This window comes from Strix aluco, chromosome 15, assembly GCF_031877795.1.
Source record: "Strix aluco isolate bStrAlu1 chromosome 15, bStrAlu1.hap1, whole genome shotgun sequence".
Taxonomy (NCBI): Eukaryota; Metazoa; Chordata; class Aves; order Strigiformes; family Strigidae; genus Strix; species Strix aluco.
In genome coordinates, this window is record NC_133945.1 from 22,145,208 (window position 1) to 22,162,890 (window position 17,683).

The 17,683-nt window shown below is 36.1% G+C and overlaps 1 protein-coding gene across 12 annotated transcripts in view; it reads left to right on the plus strand.

The window, feature by feature from the left end:
- UNKL (unk like zinc finger) overlaps positions 1 to 17,683 on the plus strand; it is a 59,056-nt gene that overhangs the window by 1,794 nt on the left and 39,579 nt on the right. For 4 of the 12 annotated variants that reach the window (XM_074840825.1, XM_074840827.1, XM_074840828.1 and 1 more), the window contains exons 2-7: positions 117 to 326; positions 6,545 to 6,721; positions 9,597 to 9,730; positions 11,690 to 11,825; positions 12,528 to 12,645; positions 16,622 to 16,706. In XM_074840825.1, coding sequence (XP_074696926.1) covers positions 117 to 326; positions 6,545 to 6,721; positions 9,597 to 9,730; positions 11,690 to 11,825; positions 12,528 to 12,645; positions 16,622 to 16,706 — 860 coding nt within the window. Of the gene's footprint in view, positions 1 to 116; positions 327 to 6,544; positions 6,722 to 7,480; positions 7,526 to 9,596; positions 9,731 to 11,689; positions 11,826 to 12,527; positions 12,646 to 16,621; positions 16,707 to 17,231; positions 17,245 to 17,683 lie in introns of those variants that run through there. The other 8 variants (XM_074840831.1, XM_074840832.1, XM_074840834.1 and 5 more) reach the window with 6 other exon arrangements.

Consider the following 17,683-nt stretch of genomic DNA (forward strand, 5'->3'; position numbering starts at 1 on the left):
GGTACATTTGTACAATTTTTCACGGGCTGTGTGCACTGAATTGTCAAGTGCCCTGTTAATACTGTAAAAATGTGCCTCCAATAAGATAAACTTGTAACACAGTTTAATTTTTTTAGGTATCTAAAGGAATTTAGGACAGAGCAGTGCCCCCTATTTTTGCAGCACAAGTGTACCCAGCACAGACCATTTACCTGTTTTCATTGGCATTTCCTAAATCAGCGTCGTCGTAGACCTATACGAAGGCGTGATGGGACTTTTAACTACAGTCCAGATGTTTATTGTACAAAATATGATGAGACTACAGGAATCTGCCCAGATGGAGATGAGTAAGTGATTTCTTTCAGTCCTAGGTGTTTATAGTATTATCAATGACATTAAGATGCTGATTTCTCCTTAGCAAAAATGATCGATAGTATCCTGCTGCAGTTTATTTGAAAATAAATTTCTATAAGTGATTTGTCAATTTTTGGCACATAAACTCTTATATAAGGATCTATTCTTTAGGCTATCATAGAGTTAGAACTATGATCTTGCATTGTGACGATCTTTAAAGCATAACATCATAAACTGGTTTTCTGCTACTATTGTTCCTGCAGGTTTGTGCTAATATTGTTGCTGCACCTTTTTTTTCCCCCCAGTTGTGCTTGTTTTTTCCCTTGACAATTTTGAAATGGACTAGTAGGTGCAAACTGCACTGTATAGAGGTGGCTTCAAGATTTTAAACTTATGTAAGTTTTGTAAAGATTGATGGGTAGTAGAGAAGAATGACCATTTCTTGATGCTTCCAGTGAGAAAAAGCAAAGGAAGGAGTTCAGTGTTAGTTGTCTGGCTAGCAGCTAAGCATTTGCATTTCCATGGACATGTGTCTCTTCTAGATAAAGGCTACAGAGGGTCTTCAGTGAACTTGGGGAGGAGTAGAAGCTTTGTGGAGATGAGAATGAGCAAATGGTACAATATGGCAGGCTGGCATGTATAGAGGAGCCGGGTATATTGTGGTCATATGTCAGAGGACCTACCTTTATCTGCAGTGATGGAAGCAAGGAAGGACTTCTGACAAAAAAAAAATGCAGGAAAACAGCCAGGAAATAAGTAGTTATGCTGGTCACCTGATTTAAAAATTGAAGATTAATTATTTTGGTTACTGTAGTGTATAGCAGCACTTGTCACGGATCAGGTATCTTTTGTGTTATAGGTTGTAGTCACAGAAGAAAAAGGTGGATTTTTCCCAGAGGCTTCACAAACTAAAGGACAGAGATAAGAGAAGGTAAACAACAAAAATGCACTAGGCAGCGTGTCAATATTGAGTACCATGCCTAAGCAATGTAAACAGCAAGAAATGTCTCTTGGGGATGATTTAAAAGAGAACAATTAATTGCCTTCTCAGGTCTCTCTAAAGCAATCCTGCCAATCCCGGGGCAGCACGGGCAGTTGTTTTTTGAAAATCAACAAACGAGGATAATGGATATCATGTCATGGATTTGTTGGGGACAAAAAAATGACCTTTCATTACTGAATGATAGATAGTGATTCTAAAGGAGGAAAAAGGAAGCAATGTTTTAAAAAGGTATTAGCTGGGCAAGACTGAATTGTTAGAAGCGAATAAGAGGAGACGTTTCGGTAACATGTGAGATGGAAACTGCAATTGGATTGGAAAGTTTGTCTCCTACAGTTGTTGAAGATTACCCTGGTTAGGTACCTGTATGACAAACAGGGTGATTATATTGTCTGGCATAATGGAAGTGCAGAGGACTTGCCAGAAATAAAACCAGTAGTGAGATTCATGCCTCTCTTTTAGCATGTCGTGCTTACAGTTTGAATTAAATAGATAGGTTTAGGAGTTATCAGCAAAGAGGCGGTGGTTTTCAAATTTGTGTTTTGCAGTAAAATTGCCCAGATGTAGAAGGATAAGAGCTGGGACCAAGGTTGGAGTCCTGTGAGACTCTTCACCAGAGGCGTAAGAGAATGTTGAAGTTGGAAGATACGCTGCAGAAGGGATTGAGAGGAAAATGTGAACATAACTGAATTCCCATAAACAGAGGAAAACAATGTTTCAAGGAGAGAAGAATTGAGTAAAGCAGATGGTAAATCGAGAAAGTGAAGATAGGTGTGAGTAGAGAAGATGGAGTCTGTTTTCTTTGACTGGGTTATAAAGTGAGATTATTGGAGACATTTGTGAGAGAAGTTTCAGCTGAACTGTGGAGGCCTTATTTTACATCTGATCCTGAGAACTGGTGGCTGGAAATGGCAGTCGATAGCCGATTGAAGTTAAGGTAGAAGAGAAAAGGCATACAGGGCAAATAGTTGGGAAAGGCAAGAGAAGTTAAAGGTAGCTTTCTTAAAGATAGACAGCACCAGAGCATATCTGTAGTGGCAGGAGAAAAAAATGGAGGAAAACAACATTTCTGAAAACATGCTTACAGTGTGGCAGCATTCCTGTTTCAGAACTCAGCAAAAGAGTATTTTTTTGACCCCATTTTGTCTTCTGCCTAAAATTTAATCTTTTATTTTAAGCAACTTCAAATTCTTATAGAAATAGGTTAAACAGTAGTGCCAGGACACCTTCGTTTTAAGCTATCTGTGACAACATATTGGTACTTTTTGGGCTTTTATCTATGCCTCTGTTGCTCTGTTCTGCTCATCTGAATACATGGTTAGGTTAATGCAGTTTGTGAGTTGACAGTGAACTAGCGAGGAAGGTGATGACACCCATAATTGTTGTCAGGAACATACTTTTAAGAGAATTAAATTAGAAATTGTTGGTTTCAGCCAGGCTTGACTGTGATATTTCTTTCCAAAGTTCAACTTGGAATAAAAGGAAGTCCAAAATCTTAAAGCTGTTTAGAAAAGGGCTTTTCTAAGGGTGGCAAATTAAAACAATCTGTTCGAAGGAAGGGCCTGTGAGAAAGACTAGGTGACTTGCATAGTCAGAGGCATATATTTTGAGCAGTGAATAGTGTTCCTCTCAATTTCACAAATGAGGATAAAAGTGATACTTTATTTTTATCTGATGTGTTTTTCAACCATTGTAGTCAACTGATACCAGATTCTAGAAGAGAAGATTATTTTGGATATGTTAGTATCTGTAATGTAAAACTGCTCTAAGGGTGAATTACAGAAACCGTCTACAGAAGAGCACTTCCAGTAATCATAGGAAAAAATACGTCAGTGCCTCAAGGTTGAACAGAAGTAGAACTATGTAGCTGTTTTCATACACTTACGAACATCTAGCATTATCCTTTAAACTGGGACTGTTTTATTCTTAAAGGGTATCTTTGGAATGTTTATGATGTGAATTAAGAGTATGAAAAGGAAAGGCACATTTCACTAATCAGTTAACCTTTAAAGTTTTTGTGAATGTATGCTCTGTTTCATGATATATATACACATCTACTTACTCTGAATAGTGTAATGACAGTTTTACTTTGTGAGACCCAGATGCAGAAAACAAAGCTGTTTTCAATAGTTAAATGTTGTGTGTAGACTCCAATAGAACTTAAAAATACAGAGTAATATTCTTTAATGATTCATGATTACTAAGTTAGGATTCAGTACAGTTATTTTAAGCTTGGGAGATGGCTGTAGAAATATGGGCCATAAAATAGATTTGTTATTCTGCCTGGGAACAACTTTTTTTTTTTTTTTTTTAAATAAAAACTTTGTTCCTAAGGAATAAGTGATGTCTGAAGAGCTTTAGTACCAAACCATGGTACATAAGAACGAGTTTATCAGTTTGCAGCCATGTAATCCGATGATAATTAAAATCAGCCATTTTAAATCAAAATACTAGTCTTGTTTAAAGCTATGTATTACAGTAGTTTATGTTCCATTAAAATAGTTCATTAATAAAGCGAAGGTAAGATGTAACATCCCTCTAGTTCATTAAAGGATGAGTAGAACCCCTGTTCTGTGCATATTTCAGTGCATTGGCTTAGTTTAATACAATGTATGGATAAGTACTATGTGCCATCTAGAAGCTGCTTTTAATTAGGGGTTTTTACCTTTCTGACTAATGATCCTACAATGAACTATAGCTGATCAAGATGTCTGGTTATTGTGGTATTGTATGAATAACACATTTTTATGTAAAACATAGACATGCAAAATTCATGCCACTGGTTTTGCTTTTTGAGGTTTGCTTGCTGTTTAGTCCCCAAGTCACCTTTAGAACTAGCTCTTATCTAGTTCTTTACAAGTCTTAGACAAAATTCAGATAACAAACTCTCCCAGTCACACTGGATAGCCTTGTTAAAGCATTCTGTTAGTTTCTGGAGGAGGACTTCACCTGTATGGGACTCTTTTGGCAGCTAGCAATATGTGCAGTAGGAAAGCTGCATTTTCAATAAAATTCAGATTTCATTAGCTATTGATGGCACAAGTGTTGAGTCTTAGGGCAAACAAACCTAGGTTTAATTTAGCAGAAATAAGAGTCTTGTGACGCAGTTTGTATTTCTTTCCCAGCTTGTTTTTGGAATCCATGTTGTCTTTCAATGGGAGAAATTGTGACCTGAGTATCTCTCCCTCTCTCACACTGCATAGAACAAGTTGTGCCTAGCTTGTTTGACAAGCTATGCCTATATTCCATTGAATTACCTTTTTTTTAAACAGTAATTTAAAAATAATTGAAGGCTTTAACATTTTGGGGGGGGACCTCCACTGATAAAGTGATTTCGCTAGGGAAAAACTCCATGCATTTAAGCAAAAATGTTTGCCCTCTGATAAGGAACTTACAAGACAAGCAATGAGATGTAAACACCTGTACACTTCTTGTATGGAAGATAAGACATTTAATTCTTGTTTCCAACAGGAATGCAAACTTACATAGATGAAAATGGAGGCGTGAACATTCAGCATAAGAATGTGACAGGGTACTCTCACCTTTGTGAGGTGTGCATATATGTGAGTGAAAGATTAGAGTTTGTGATGAACACTCTGCTGGGAAAATGGAAACATTTGGCCCCTGCAAAGATTCTGCTAGTGGGGGGACAGTTAGCAATAACAAACATAACAGCCTCAGATGGCATTTCCTCTTGTTTAGAGTTCTGTACAGGACTGGTGCTGGCAAAAGTATTTGATTGACTCTTGTGGGTTTTCTCATTTTTCTGTGTCAGTAGCCATTCTGTCGGAACAGGAGGGCTGCATCAATGCTGTTCACACATCACAAAGAATTTCTCACAAAGTTCAGCTGAGGCACTGTAAGGGGTCCGAAAGATTGCATCCTGTCTGTCTTTCCATGTAGAGCTAAGAAGTGTGAAAGAACTACTTTCAGTCCTGAGTGTGGACTGTGCTCCATCTTACACTGAGAAAATGAGATGTAGCACTGAATTTGGTATACCTAGTCTTCCCATTAATTTATTTGGTTGGGATTTAAAGAGATAGGTATAGATCATTAGCCGCAGCCCATTTTTCTTGTTTAACAGAATGCTGATTTTAAATTCCTACAAGGAAGCAGCTTGATTCTCAGAAATCATAAACAGTATCAATTCCTGGATGTCAGCACAAGCTGCAGGTGTTTAGCACAGCAGGAAAAATGTATGATTTTCATGTAAATATATATATACCAGACTTGTAAATGTTTGCAAACAATTGCATTTGTTTAGTCTAGTTTCTAAATAACCTTTTTAGAATATAGTAAATAAAGCTTAAACCAGCATAAATTCTTACAAGTGTTAAAGTCTACTTAGTGCTTCACTATTCTCCCTCCCTTCAAAGTAAAATATTTCTGTGGGACTTTTCATTTGTTGTTCTGTATCACTCAAGCTTTTTGGTGCAGTTTCCTTTTACTTTGGGATGGGGAAAAGTAGTGTTTGGAGATTAGTATTTTTTCACAACTAGCAGAGACCAAAATTAATTACGCTGAAATAAACTGGGAGAGAACAGACATGCCTGTGTATATATTTTTGTGGGTTTTAAAATTTGTTTACTATTGGTAGTTGGAATTATAATCTATACATGATGCTAGCCATTTTAAAGTACAGACCGTAACTCACATAGTTGTGCCTGAAAAATGGTTAGTATATGTACAAAGATGTATTGCTGGTATAAAAATTTTTCTCCTCCTTTTAATAGAAGAGTCATTTTAGATTCCCCCTGAGATTATTTAAGTTCCATATCTATAAAGAGCAGTCATGAAAAAAAAAATCACCGTGCTTCAAGTACCCCTTGATTTTAGATGATAACGTTAAGAAAAAAAAAAAATTCTTGCACCTCTTAGTGTAGAAATTATTTGATCTTTTGCCAGTATGGAAGATGTCATTCTTTAGCTCAGATGATGTTGTTGCTTACAGGGGTGCTTACTAGATTTATTCATAATATCTTTGTGAGTCAGCCTGCTATAAATTCTTACAACTTCAGCAGAGACTAAGAAATAGATAAATGTTTTTAATTTTGAAGCTGGTCTGTGGTGGTTGTTTGGGACAATTTTTGTTTCAAGAATCCTGACAAGTTACTTGTTATAAGTTAATAAGAGATATAGCATTATTCAGAATTAAATTATCAAAAACAAAACTCAAAGCAATGCTCTAAGTTTGGTCTTTCTATTATGTAGTTGCCCTTACCTGCATCGAACAACAGGGGATACAGAAAGGAAGTATCATCTCAGATATTACAAGACTGGAACATGCATTCATGAAACAGATGCCCGGGGTCACTGTGTGAAGAATGGAATTCACTGTGCCTTTGCTCATGGTCCACACGACCTTAGACCACCAGTATATGATATAAGGTAATCTTGTTTCATATTCTTCAGTCTAATTAGCAGGAAATACCACATGTCTGTTACCACCACATACCAGAAAATGCAGTATGGTTTGCATGAAAAATATACTTGCTGCTGTAACTGTAAACATAACAGTACAATTCACTGTTCATAAATGATAGCAGATAGAAGCACACTGGGAAATACAAATACTAAGGTTTTGCAGCTTGCATTTTCAAGAGCCGTGTATGTAATTCTTATGACCGATAAAAGACCAGATACTCTGCCTTTTGTCATCTGTGCCTTGTAAATTTGCATGTGGTTTTTACATTCACAAGTTTATGATTTTGTTAAGCCATCTTTCAGGTTCTCAGCTTGTATGTTTGACAGTTTGCCTACTGACGTTTTGGGTTTTTTAATCATGTTGTATTTTTTCATGTATAAGATACCGGTATTATTTTCTGCCTCTCTAATGTATAATCAAGTTATCATCAAAAGAAGGTATTTTGTGAATCAGGGCAGTGGTAGGTATGAGTTTTAGCTGTGGCCAAAGCTGGGAGATAAGCGTGTTGTTAGGAGGTGTTATAAATGGGTGGAAGGGAAGTCTTGCTACAGAAGGTGGTCTGTGTATACTAAGTAGGAAAGGATACCAGTTCCTAGAGAGCTTTGAAGCCTTGGAGGGTCACAGTTATCTCTTACTGGATACTGGAAGAGCATTCTGGGGAAGTATCGCTATATGCTTGCCCTATTCTTATACTCTTCCCTAGGCATCTGCTATTGGCTACTGTTGGAGACAGGATTCCAGGCTAGATGAACCTTTGATCTGAGCTGGTATGGCTGCTACCTTACATTCTTACCTTTGTCATCCCTTATTCCCAACCATCTGTTGGAAGATGGTAACTCTTCCTTCACAATAATTTTAGTAAAGTTAGTGCCTTTTCAGTAATTTTGTAATTATTTAAATTCATATTTTGCCACAGAATTCACTGCTGCATTGCCTGGTCACATACTGTTTAGTTATATATAGCTTTTCTTTCCAGAAGACTTTCTTCAGTTAGCTAGCTGATGCTTCTTCTGCAAGACATCTGTTCATTTTCTTTTTCTTCTTTTTAACTTTCCTTTTTTAGCATATGCAGCGTGATGCCACATCAGTCTGAATACAGAATGCTTAGTATCTTTGTAATCTTTTACATCATATTAGAATGAGGAACAAATGTATAGCAAGACTGAAACCAAGGTCTTCTCTAAATGTCTTCTGATGTGTTACATGATTGTTTATTGGAGATTGGCTACATATAGAGCATCAGGAGGAGCTGAGACATTTGTGGTAGGAGTCTGTGTTTAGCGGCTTGAACCTACAAGTAGGCTGCCTCAAACTTCATTGGTGTTTGTGAAGAACACTTGTGTGCCATTGCGTCTCCTGATTTCAAGCATCCATCATTCATAAGGAAGTCCAAACAATCGGGTCTTATTTTTTCTCTGGTGGTCTTTTTGCTCTACAATGGACACAGATATTAGGGTTTCTTTGTTTTAAATAAAGAGCGGAGAAATAGCAGTAGAATCACTGATGCAGATGTTAACTTTATTCCCCTTAGTAGCCTTGTTCTTCTATATATCCACCTTAAAGAAAAAGCACTCTATACTAACTACCTGTTTTCCTTCTCATTGCCTGCACCTTTTCTGAATCTGTAAAAAGTATTTTGACTGTTTGAAAGGTTGTAGACTTGGCTTTGGGTCTGTCGTGTCTTCCTTTCCCTTTGAAATTTCCTTTCTTGGAGGATACTTTGGGTCTGGGAAGTTCTTGAAATGATATGTAAGTGATATAACTAGTTACATTATAAACAACCACACCTTTCAAACTCCTCTTGAGAGATTCTGAGTAGGAGTGGTTTGGTACAGGAGGTAAGCTCCTTGAATATTTGTGTCTAGAGAAAGTGCCAATTGAAAGCGGAGGCCTTTGGTTCTCATAGAGTACTATAAATCTACCTCTGGTATTTGATTCCTCACCTTGTTTTTCCATTGCTTCAAAGGCTGCCTAATATAATCATGCTATAGTATCTTTTTTTTTTTTTTTAAAGTACTGATTTGCCATTGTTGAATCTCTCTACAGCTTAATTTTACTAAAATGTTGTAATATGATAATAAGATTGTCTCAGATTTTTGGTAGAGGTTTCATACTACTGATACAATACCTTTCGGTTTGGTAGTAGTCATTCTGATCTTTCAGCAAGCTTGTGATTGCTTACTTGCAAAGCAGTTGTAAATTCTTGCAGAAGAAATTCTGTTTCCTCATGATGATTCTTGTTTGTTACTAGGTCTCCGGAATGTCTTGACAAACTTCTTGCAAAATCTTACAGTGAGCCAAAAGTACTTGGGCTACTTTTATATGATGTAGTATTCAATAGCTATATTTTGTACCTTCCTTCAGTTATAACTTTTCCAAGGCAAAGAGTCTTAGGGTATTTAATTCTCCCTCATAGACGGGTTCTGTATTTCTGATTACCCTTACTGCCCTTTCTATATGTTTACATTTTTCAGTTCTACCATGTCCTATGTGTCAGTGGAATATCAGAAATTAATACCATATTCAAAATGTCAGCACAGCAGCATACAGAGGTACAGATGGGCATTGCTGGTACAAACATTGTGTACATAATGTCAGCATTCCTTCCTGTGTTCTCTTTGATTTGTTTGACATCGTTATTCCTAACGATTATTTGCCAGCTTCAGCGCAGGTAATGGTTTGAAATACAGTCAATTTATGTCATTTTACAATTTAGGCTTGTTAAGAGCTGGATTAAATGACAGAATTTTGGTTGACTTTGACAGGATTATACCGGAAACAGATAGGGTTGCTGTAGCTATACAGTTTAGCAGTGTTATTTTCTTTTCCCCATTACAGAGAACTTCAGGCACAGGAAACCTTACAGAATGGACAGATAGGATGTGGTGAAGGCATTCCAGATCTGCAACCAGGAATTTTAGCAAGCCAGGCAATGATTGAGAAGATCCTTAGTGAAGATCCAAGATGGCAGGGTAACGTTACCCTGTCTACTTTCTCTGTTTCTTTGTTGGTGTTTGGTCCAATTTGTTGATCCTGGGTCTTCATTTGGGAGAAGTTCAAAAGCCTTTTTAACAGAGTAGAGAATTGGTTTATATAAGTAATATGGATATTTGAACAAGCTGTACTGTCTGTCACATTTATATTCAGATTGCATTTTGAAAATGTTTTGTTTTGAAAACTTCCAATAGGTCTTTTTCAGTTTACTTGATATAAGTGTTGCTAATCTGTGTCAATTGAATAAATGTTCTTAAAAGTCAGTAGGAGCTCTGTCTTGTGCCAGGTAGTAGTAACGATTAGAGTCTTCCTTTTTTGAGTCATTAATAGACTAGTTAATGGACCGTTACTCTTTGCTGAGCTTGACTAACAGGAATGAAGTAGAATATTAAACAGAAAATTGTAGCAGAATATTAAAATACAAGAATGTCTTGAAAGTGTTATATTAGATCTCTTAAAGTAAATCCAATTGCCCTAGTTTTCTTAAGGCTTTCAAAGTTGGTTCTCATGTTCTTGGTTTAGACTTGCTTATTATGTAGCCAAAGATGTTAGTATCAGTTGGATATTGTTAGAGCTCCTGCCCAAGTTTTACTTTAGAAAAGACTGCCAGGTACAACTACTTCCACAAAATTCATGTGTGGACTATAACATAGGGAGAGGTCACATGAAGATGCTGTCGCTAAGGAATTCAAGGGGAGAGAATTGTATGATACTTGTCTCCTCTATATTTTTAAAATCTGCTATAGGGCAAGTTCCAACTGTTTGAGTACTGATAATGTGTAGATCATAGCTGTCAGCTCTAGATCAAAAGATATTGGATTTTTGATGTAAAAAGACAGCAAAATTGACCAACTACAAGCACTTCTATTGCATTCCTTGCATTGTGACAGGTCTGTGTTATATAATGTTGTATGGCTTCTGTCAATCCCTGTAAATATGGTGAGATTGCACATAGTTTCTGGGGATTGAAAATCATCCAACTAGTGATTTCAGCCTTATTTTCCCAAGCCTTTAATGAAACTATTGGAAAGGACTGAACAAAGAATAGACTCCATGTGATACTCTTCTTTGTAATCCTTGCTACTTGAACGGACATAATTAATGACTGAGAATGTTTCCACAAATCGTACAGGAGTCTTGTAGTATTGTGCAGTTTATTTCTGAGAACATCTCAGGCTAAAAGGATTGCTGAGTCAATATACATGACATTGACTGCTTCTGTTTTACCTACATCCATTTTCCGACCTTAGGAAGAAGTTAGATTGGTTTGACATGATTAACTCCTCACCAACCCGTGCTTGCCATTAGCTAAATTGTACCTTCTTATTTATTTACTTGCTCCGTTGTTTTTATGAATTTTTCTGTTTCTAGACAGAACCTTGTTTGTCATCTCCTAGTTCCTCCTTCCTGGAACAAAAGATGTAGAGACAGAGGCAAAGGTAGAGAAGAGGCTCTAGAATTTGTTGAGGAAGATTTTACTGGACAGCCTTAACATGCCTTAACATGAAAACAGTTTTGGTGAAATAAGGACTGTCAACACTAAAACTTAACAGAAGTCCAGATACAAGATTGTATAAGTTTTTAGTGTTTGTCTTTCTAAAATGAATAATGTATTTTCAGGTATACATTTTCAAAATGTTAAATGTATATAATAAGAATTTCTGGATAGTTTCTCTACCAATAGATTGCTAGTGGTTTTATTTGTGTACTTTATTGTAATATTGCTATTGAATATAAAAGCAATGAAGATTGCTTTGCATGTAAATGTGTTAGACTTATTTTTAAAAATGCAGGAGTCAGTCTAAGTTTATAAGAATGGAGGGGTCTGTGAATCATATTTTTTTTTGCAAAAAACAGTGTGATACCTAAGCTCACTAAAGGCACTCTGAATGCAAAAATTAGTTATTTATTTCTCTTAATTGTTGACCTGTTTACAGACACAAATTTTGTATTAGCTGGCTACAAGACAGAACAATGTACCAAGCCACCCAGACTCTGCCGGCAGGGTTATGCATGTCCGCACTATCACAATAGTCGAGATAGAAGACGAAATCCCAGAAAATTCAAATACAGGTACATAAATACATATTAAGAATAGTCTTTTTGATCAGTCAGACAGTTGTTAATGGACTGATGTGTTTGGGTTCTATAATGCAATTGGATATTTCTATTGGAATAAAACCACATCTTTCCCAATAGCCATGCTAAAATTTTTTTGGGGAAAAAAAGCATCTGTTCAGAATGATCAGACAGTTCTGAAGACAAAAACTGTGAAGCTGTAATGGAAATGTCCTTCTTTCTTGTGAAGAATAAAAATAATTTCTATTAATCTTAGCAAAAATTGGAATCACTAGGTCAGTTATAATTTCTGTCTTTTTTTCTGATTTTGTTCTATAATTTACCATTTCTGAGCAATGTTTTTAAGACCAAAATTTAATGCATCTCCTCTCTTACTTTTCATCATTCATCATTTTACATCATTCTTGTACACTGTGGTTTCTTCATTGGTTTTGGTGGGTTTTTGTGCAGTGATACAAGGTTTAGAATTGATGGGCTTGCTTGACAGTCTTAGGACTGTGAATAAATGTCATTAGACAGAAGATAGAATCCTATTGGCACATCCTTCTGTCAAAGATTTTCCAAAAAGTCAGTGTCTCTCAGGATTTGCAACTTTATAGGTCCCAGAATCTAAGATTCTGAGATTTAGTGGGAAATTGTTTGAGGCTTCTGCTAGGAAGTAGATACAAACATGCTCTGGACATCATTTTTTTCTAGGTCCACTCCTTGCCCCAATGTAAAACATGCAGATGAATGGGGTGAACCTTCAAGGTGTGAAAGTGGGGATAGCTGTCAATATTGTCATTCTCGTACAGAACAGCAGTTTCACCCTGAGGTAAGAACTAAGTTTCTATTTCTTTTTAGTGATTTCAAATTTATTATAGATTTATGAAAAAACGTGACATTTCATTCAGCACTTCCAGTTGCTGAGGTATTTGCTTAAACAAAACAAAATTTGCTAAGAAATAGTTATTTGTACTGCGTGGTTTTCACTGATAGGTGTTTTTATTGTACTGCTTATGAAAAATTAATTCATATTCTCTGGATTTGGGCATAAATAAATGTGTTCTCTTTTTTACCAGACTTCTGGGATTGGTAATGAAGTCACAGTAGTAATTGCTACTCAATAACTTGGGACAAACTTCTATTTTAAGTATAGTTAAAAAAGCTTTATTGAAAATAATTAAGAGAAACTAAATAGGTCAGGAGGAGATGGAAGAAGCAGAAAACTCTTCTAGTGGCTGAAGTAAGACACTTCAGAAAAACAAGGTGATTTTGGATTCCTCTGTAGGCAAAGTCATTGTAACTTTGTTGGATGCTTGGGCGTAACAGTGAGATGCTACGGCCAAGAGCAGTGCCATGCAATCTGCTGAGATTTAATTCTTATGTGTCACTATGAAAATACTAAATATGCCATTAATGGAAACAAACATGATACTGAAAAGACATGTTATGCTAGAAACTGCTTGTACAACATCTGTTTTCGTTTTGGGACCTTTGAATGGACATGAAGAATTCACAGCAGAATGTAATTTCTTGCATTAGAAAGTTCAATACTTAGTAAGGTATAAGCAAAGACCATTCAAGCAATTGCTAATTTCTCTTCCGATTATGAAGATTATTGAAGGCATCTCAAGACCATACTAGGAAAGGAATTCTCAGAATACTGACTCCAGGGTTGTTGCAAGCTTCATATCATACATTCTCTATCATAAGTTCACCGACTACATCTTTATACTAAACAGGTGTCAGCTGTCTCTTACTTTTGAGATGCTGCTCCAGAATTTCATTGTCCTGATTACTAGAGATTTTATAGTCCAGATTTATTTCAAATCATCTAATTTCTTCTGCATCATATTCCAGCTCTTTTCTATAGTAAAGGTGTCTTCCTGCTTAGTATTGCTACCATACTTTTATTTATCACAATACTATGAATGAAAGTACTAAAATAAGTCACAAGGCTGAGCCTTGAGTTCTGCTACTAATTTTGTCTGCTGCCTTCCTCTTTCATACCATCCATTGTCATCTCTCTCATTAATCAATTTAGCAGCAAATAGGTAACACTGGTAAGAGTCATATTCTTCCTTAAGTAATGAATCTTACCACATCCTTTACTGAAGTCTTTACTAGAATGACCACATTTCCATTTTAGAGAAGGACCTTGTGATTTATCAAAGATTTGTCTGTGACAGACAGAATAATCAGCGGACATGCAGTGGCTTGAATCAGCTATTTTTGCTCTTCTCAAACATATGTGAGCTATACTTAATATACCTCAGTTATATGTGCTACTTCTCATGTGATGGCTTTATTAAAAGTACTTGCTAACTGCATCAGTCTCACTTGCCAGTTTTTTAAAAATTCTGATACAACAATTGCCTAATTCCCTTCCTGTTCCTGAACTAATGGTGATTTGCTTCCACATCAGCTGTAGTCACTTCAGTCTTCGCTTGTTTTCATTAGCTGTGCTGCCTTTGTTGTACTGTTGAACATAATTCCTACTGATAATCAAGGCAGTTTGGTGAGGATAGTGTTATCATCTTGCCTAATTTTAGGTCTAGTATTTAATTTCACAGAAACTAGCAACATACCTGCACTGAAAGAGGACTTTTCATTCAACATCATACCCTGTGATACTTTCCCTCCTTTGCTCCAGCTCTGACTTTCATCCACTTGTGTGATTAGAAAGGAAATTCCATACAGCTTTTGTACCTCTGACTTGAGGATTCAAAGCACTCATTCAGTTCATAATGAAATTCAGTCTGTTTAATGGTGGCAATCAGTTGCCTTCATTCCTCAGTCTGCTTATGTGATGTCGATAACATTAATTCAGCCTTACTTTTTTACGTCCTTTAATTTGAGTTGAATTAATACTCGCTTTATCCAACATTATCTTCTCTTATTGGATGTTTTCATCTACTCGTTCTTTACCAAATTCAGATAAAGAATATTGTCATTGCCTCTTGGCTTAGCGACTATTTTTTGAAGAAATCTCTTGGTTATCACATTCAGGAATAGCTTGATTCTACTGTTAATACATAGCAGCTGTGTTCTTGTCTATAGCTGGGAAGTTAGTCTTCTGTAATGATTTAGTTCTTTGAGTTTGCTGTCTGTCTTGTAATATCAGTATGTATAGATGACGTGGCCATCTTCAGAATCAGTCTTTGAGGTGCGAGCTCTGCCCCAATAGTATTTGGATATACCTGCATTATCACTTCTTGTATCTGTAGCATGTACTAGAAGGCACACCATCTGGGTAGCTCATAGGATCAGGAAGGCTATTTTTTGGCTAGGACCTCAAACTAAGACTGAACTTCCAATTACATCTTTTGTTGAAACCATTTGGAGGTCAGCTCTTCTCATTCCTTTTGATTCTGCGTCATTAGCATCATGTATACAGCATTGGGGTTTTATATTTAACCAATAAACAGAGAACAGGAAAGAAAGGTGATGGGCCCAGCTTCATCTCCTAGTTTGGGTATAGTATCCACAAAGGACTCCTTTGGTTTTTGCAATGTCTGTGATAACTCCTAATGAAACTGGTGGAAAGATCAGTCCCGCTGTTTTGTTTGTTAAGGGTGTCATTTGGGTGAATAGTTGTCTACAGCATGGATGTTTTCTCACTTTTTCAGTTCAAGGAAAAATAAATTATTTGGAGAGTGATAAGCATCAGTAATAATTTTGTGATTTAGCATTTTCCTACAGTTTCTTGGATGATCTTTGGGTTATGCATGAACTAGTAATGAATATAGCAACTAAGTTTTCAGCCTCAATTCAGAATCACTTATGAGAGGGAAATTTATCTAAGATGCTTAAAATAGCTCTAAAATAAAGAGCTTACAGAAGTAGTTGTTGATGTTTTTTAATACATAGTTTCCTTTTTCATGTTTGCTCTAAGGTGGGAGTCCAAGGTAAACATTTTTTTACACAGCATATGCAAGTGCCAAAGAAGTGGCATTCTGAATTAAGAATTATTACTTACTGAGCCATGAATCACTCAACTGATGCTGAAAGCCAAAGAACACAGTACCAAGGTCTGGGGAACCAAAAAGATATCTCTGCTATTTGCCACAGACTTGCAAATCACCATAATTAATTTTCTAAAGAATCTATATGCTTTTAAATAGATTCTTAATATTGTTCTAATAGGATAGCAAGTCAGCTCCTCCCCCCAGCCTTGTGAGATCCAAAGATGGTCAAGATCCCAGTGGAGCACTAAACTGAATCTGGATCTTACTAGCAACTTACATAATCATTACTGTCATGAACAGTCAGCATGACTTAAATTCTTATGCACCCAGTCAGGTTAGAGAAAGACATTTGAATGTTAGGCTGATTTGAATATTAGAGGTGTCCTAATGAAGGAATTGTGTTGGAAAAAACATACTGTTTTGGTTTGTTTTTCAGCTGTGTAAGCCGCTCTGCTACATACATTTCTCCTGAAAGATTTCTTAAAAGTGGTGTAAATGACTTTGAAAATTTTATTCCCAATGTTTGACTTGTTTCTATACAAAGTGGAAAACCAAAGCAGTTTAAACACTGCTTTTCTAAAATAAATTCGTTCCTTATTATTTATTATTATACAGAAGAGGGATAAGATTCTCTTGTCTCAGGTTTACTTTTCTTAAAATTCTGTTCTTCAATTTAATTTTAAAAAATTATGATAAGAACTGGATTTTATGAGAAAACCATGTAATACATATTGTCAGTACATACTCAGAATTTTTCATTTAAAGATTTTAAAATTGTCTAACTATTTTGTTGTTACATAACAAATATGTTTAGGTTAACCACCCTTCTGTTTTGTTTAGATATATAAATCTACAAAGTGCAATGACATGCGCCAAACAGGTTACTGCCCACGTGGTCCATTTTGTGCATTTGCACATGTTGAAAGTAAGTAAGAGAACTGTTACTTTTTATCAGTGTTCATAAAAGTGAACTGTCATTTCTAAGCATCAGTAACAGAAGTGACTTAACATAATGAATTTTAATGTATAAATGACATTTGATGTCACTTGTTTTTAGAAATTTATTCCATGTTTTCTAATACCATACTTTGCTAGGGAGCTTGCTGCATTTGCATCAAATTTGCATCAACAGTAAAACAGGAGGTGCTTTTCATTACAAATGCAGCTTGTCCCTGTAACTTTTTGGGCTTGATTTGGCAATTTCTACACATACCCTTGACTTCTATAAAATATGTTAGGTGTCCTATTGAAACCTATAGTAAACTTCTCAGGTAAAAGTTGAAAATCCTTGCAAGTATTTGCAGAACTAGGGCCTTAGCTAAACTGAAAAAGAACACAGAGAAAATTATATCAGCTGTCCTCTTTCCTCCATAGCCCACTTTCATCTTCCCTGCATTCAAACTGGTATATACAGAAAAAGGGAAGAGGGACCATTTTTTTCCAAGAGAGCACTCAGTTCTTCGGTATGCATCTACACGGATTAATTCTGAGTATGCATCACCAGATTCTTTTTAATAATAGTATCAATTTAGGTCACCCTTACACCCTTCCTGCACTCCAGAATGTGAAGTGTGCAGTTGCTGCAACAACTGTTCATGCCTTCTTTTCAGTTGTGATGCAAGGCAGAACTTGAAGCATTTCTACGTAACTGGTTTCTTACAGGTCATAAAATCTATTCTTTTTTGATTATGTAGTTTTTAACTTGATTATGTAATCAGTAAAACCTCACATTCTTCAAAAAGGAAAAGAAAAGAAAAGGTCTGCTGTTACCTTACTTTTTGCTTTCTAGAGCTGGAAGAGGGATGAGAGACCCTACCAATTTTGGAAAGCTCCAAATATCTTCAATTCAGTAGTATTTATCTTAGGATTCTCTGATGATAAGTAATAGTAGTCTCCTCTCTC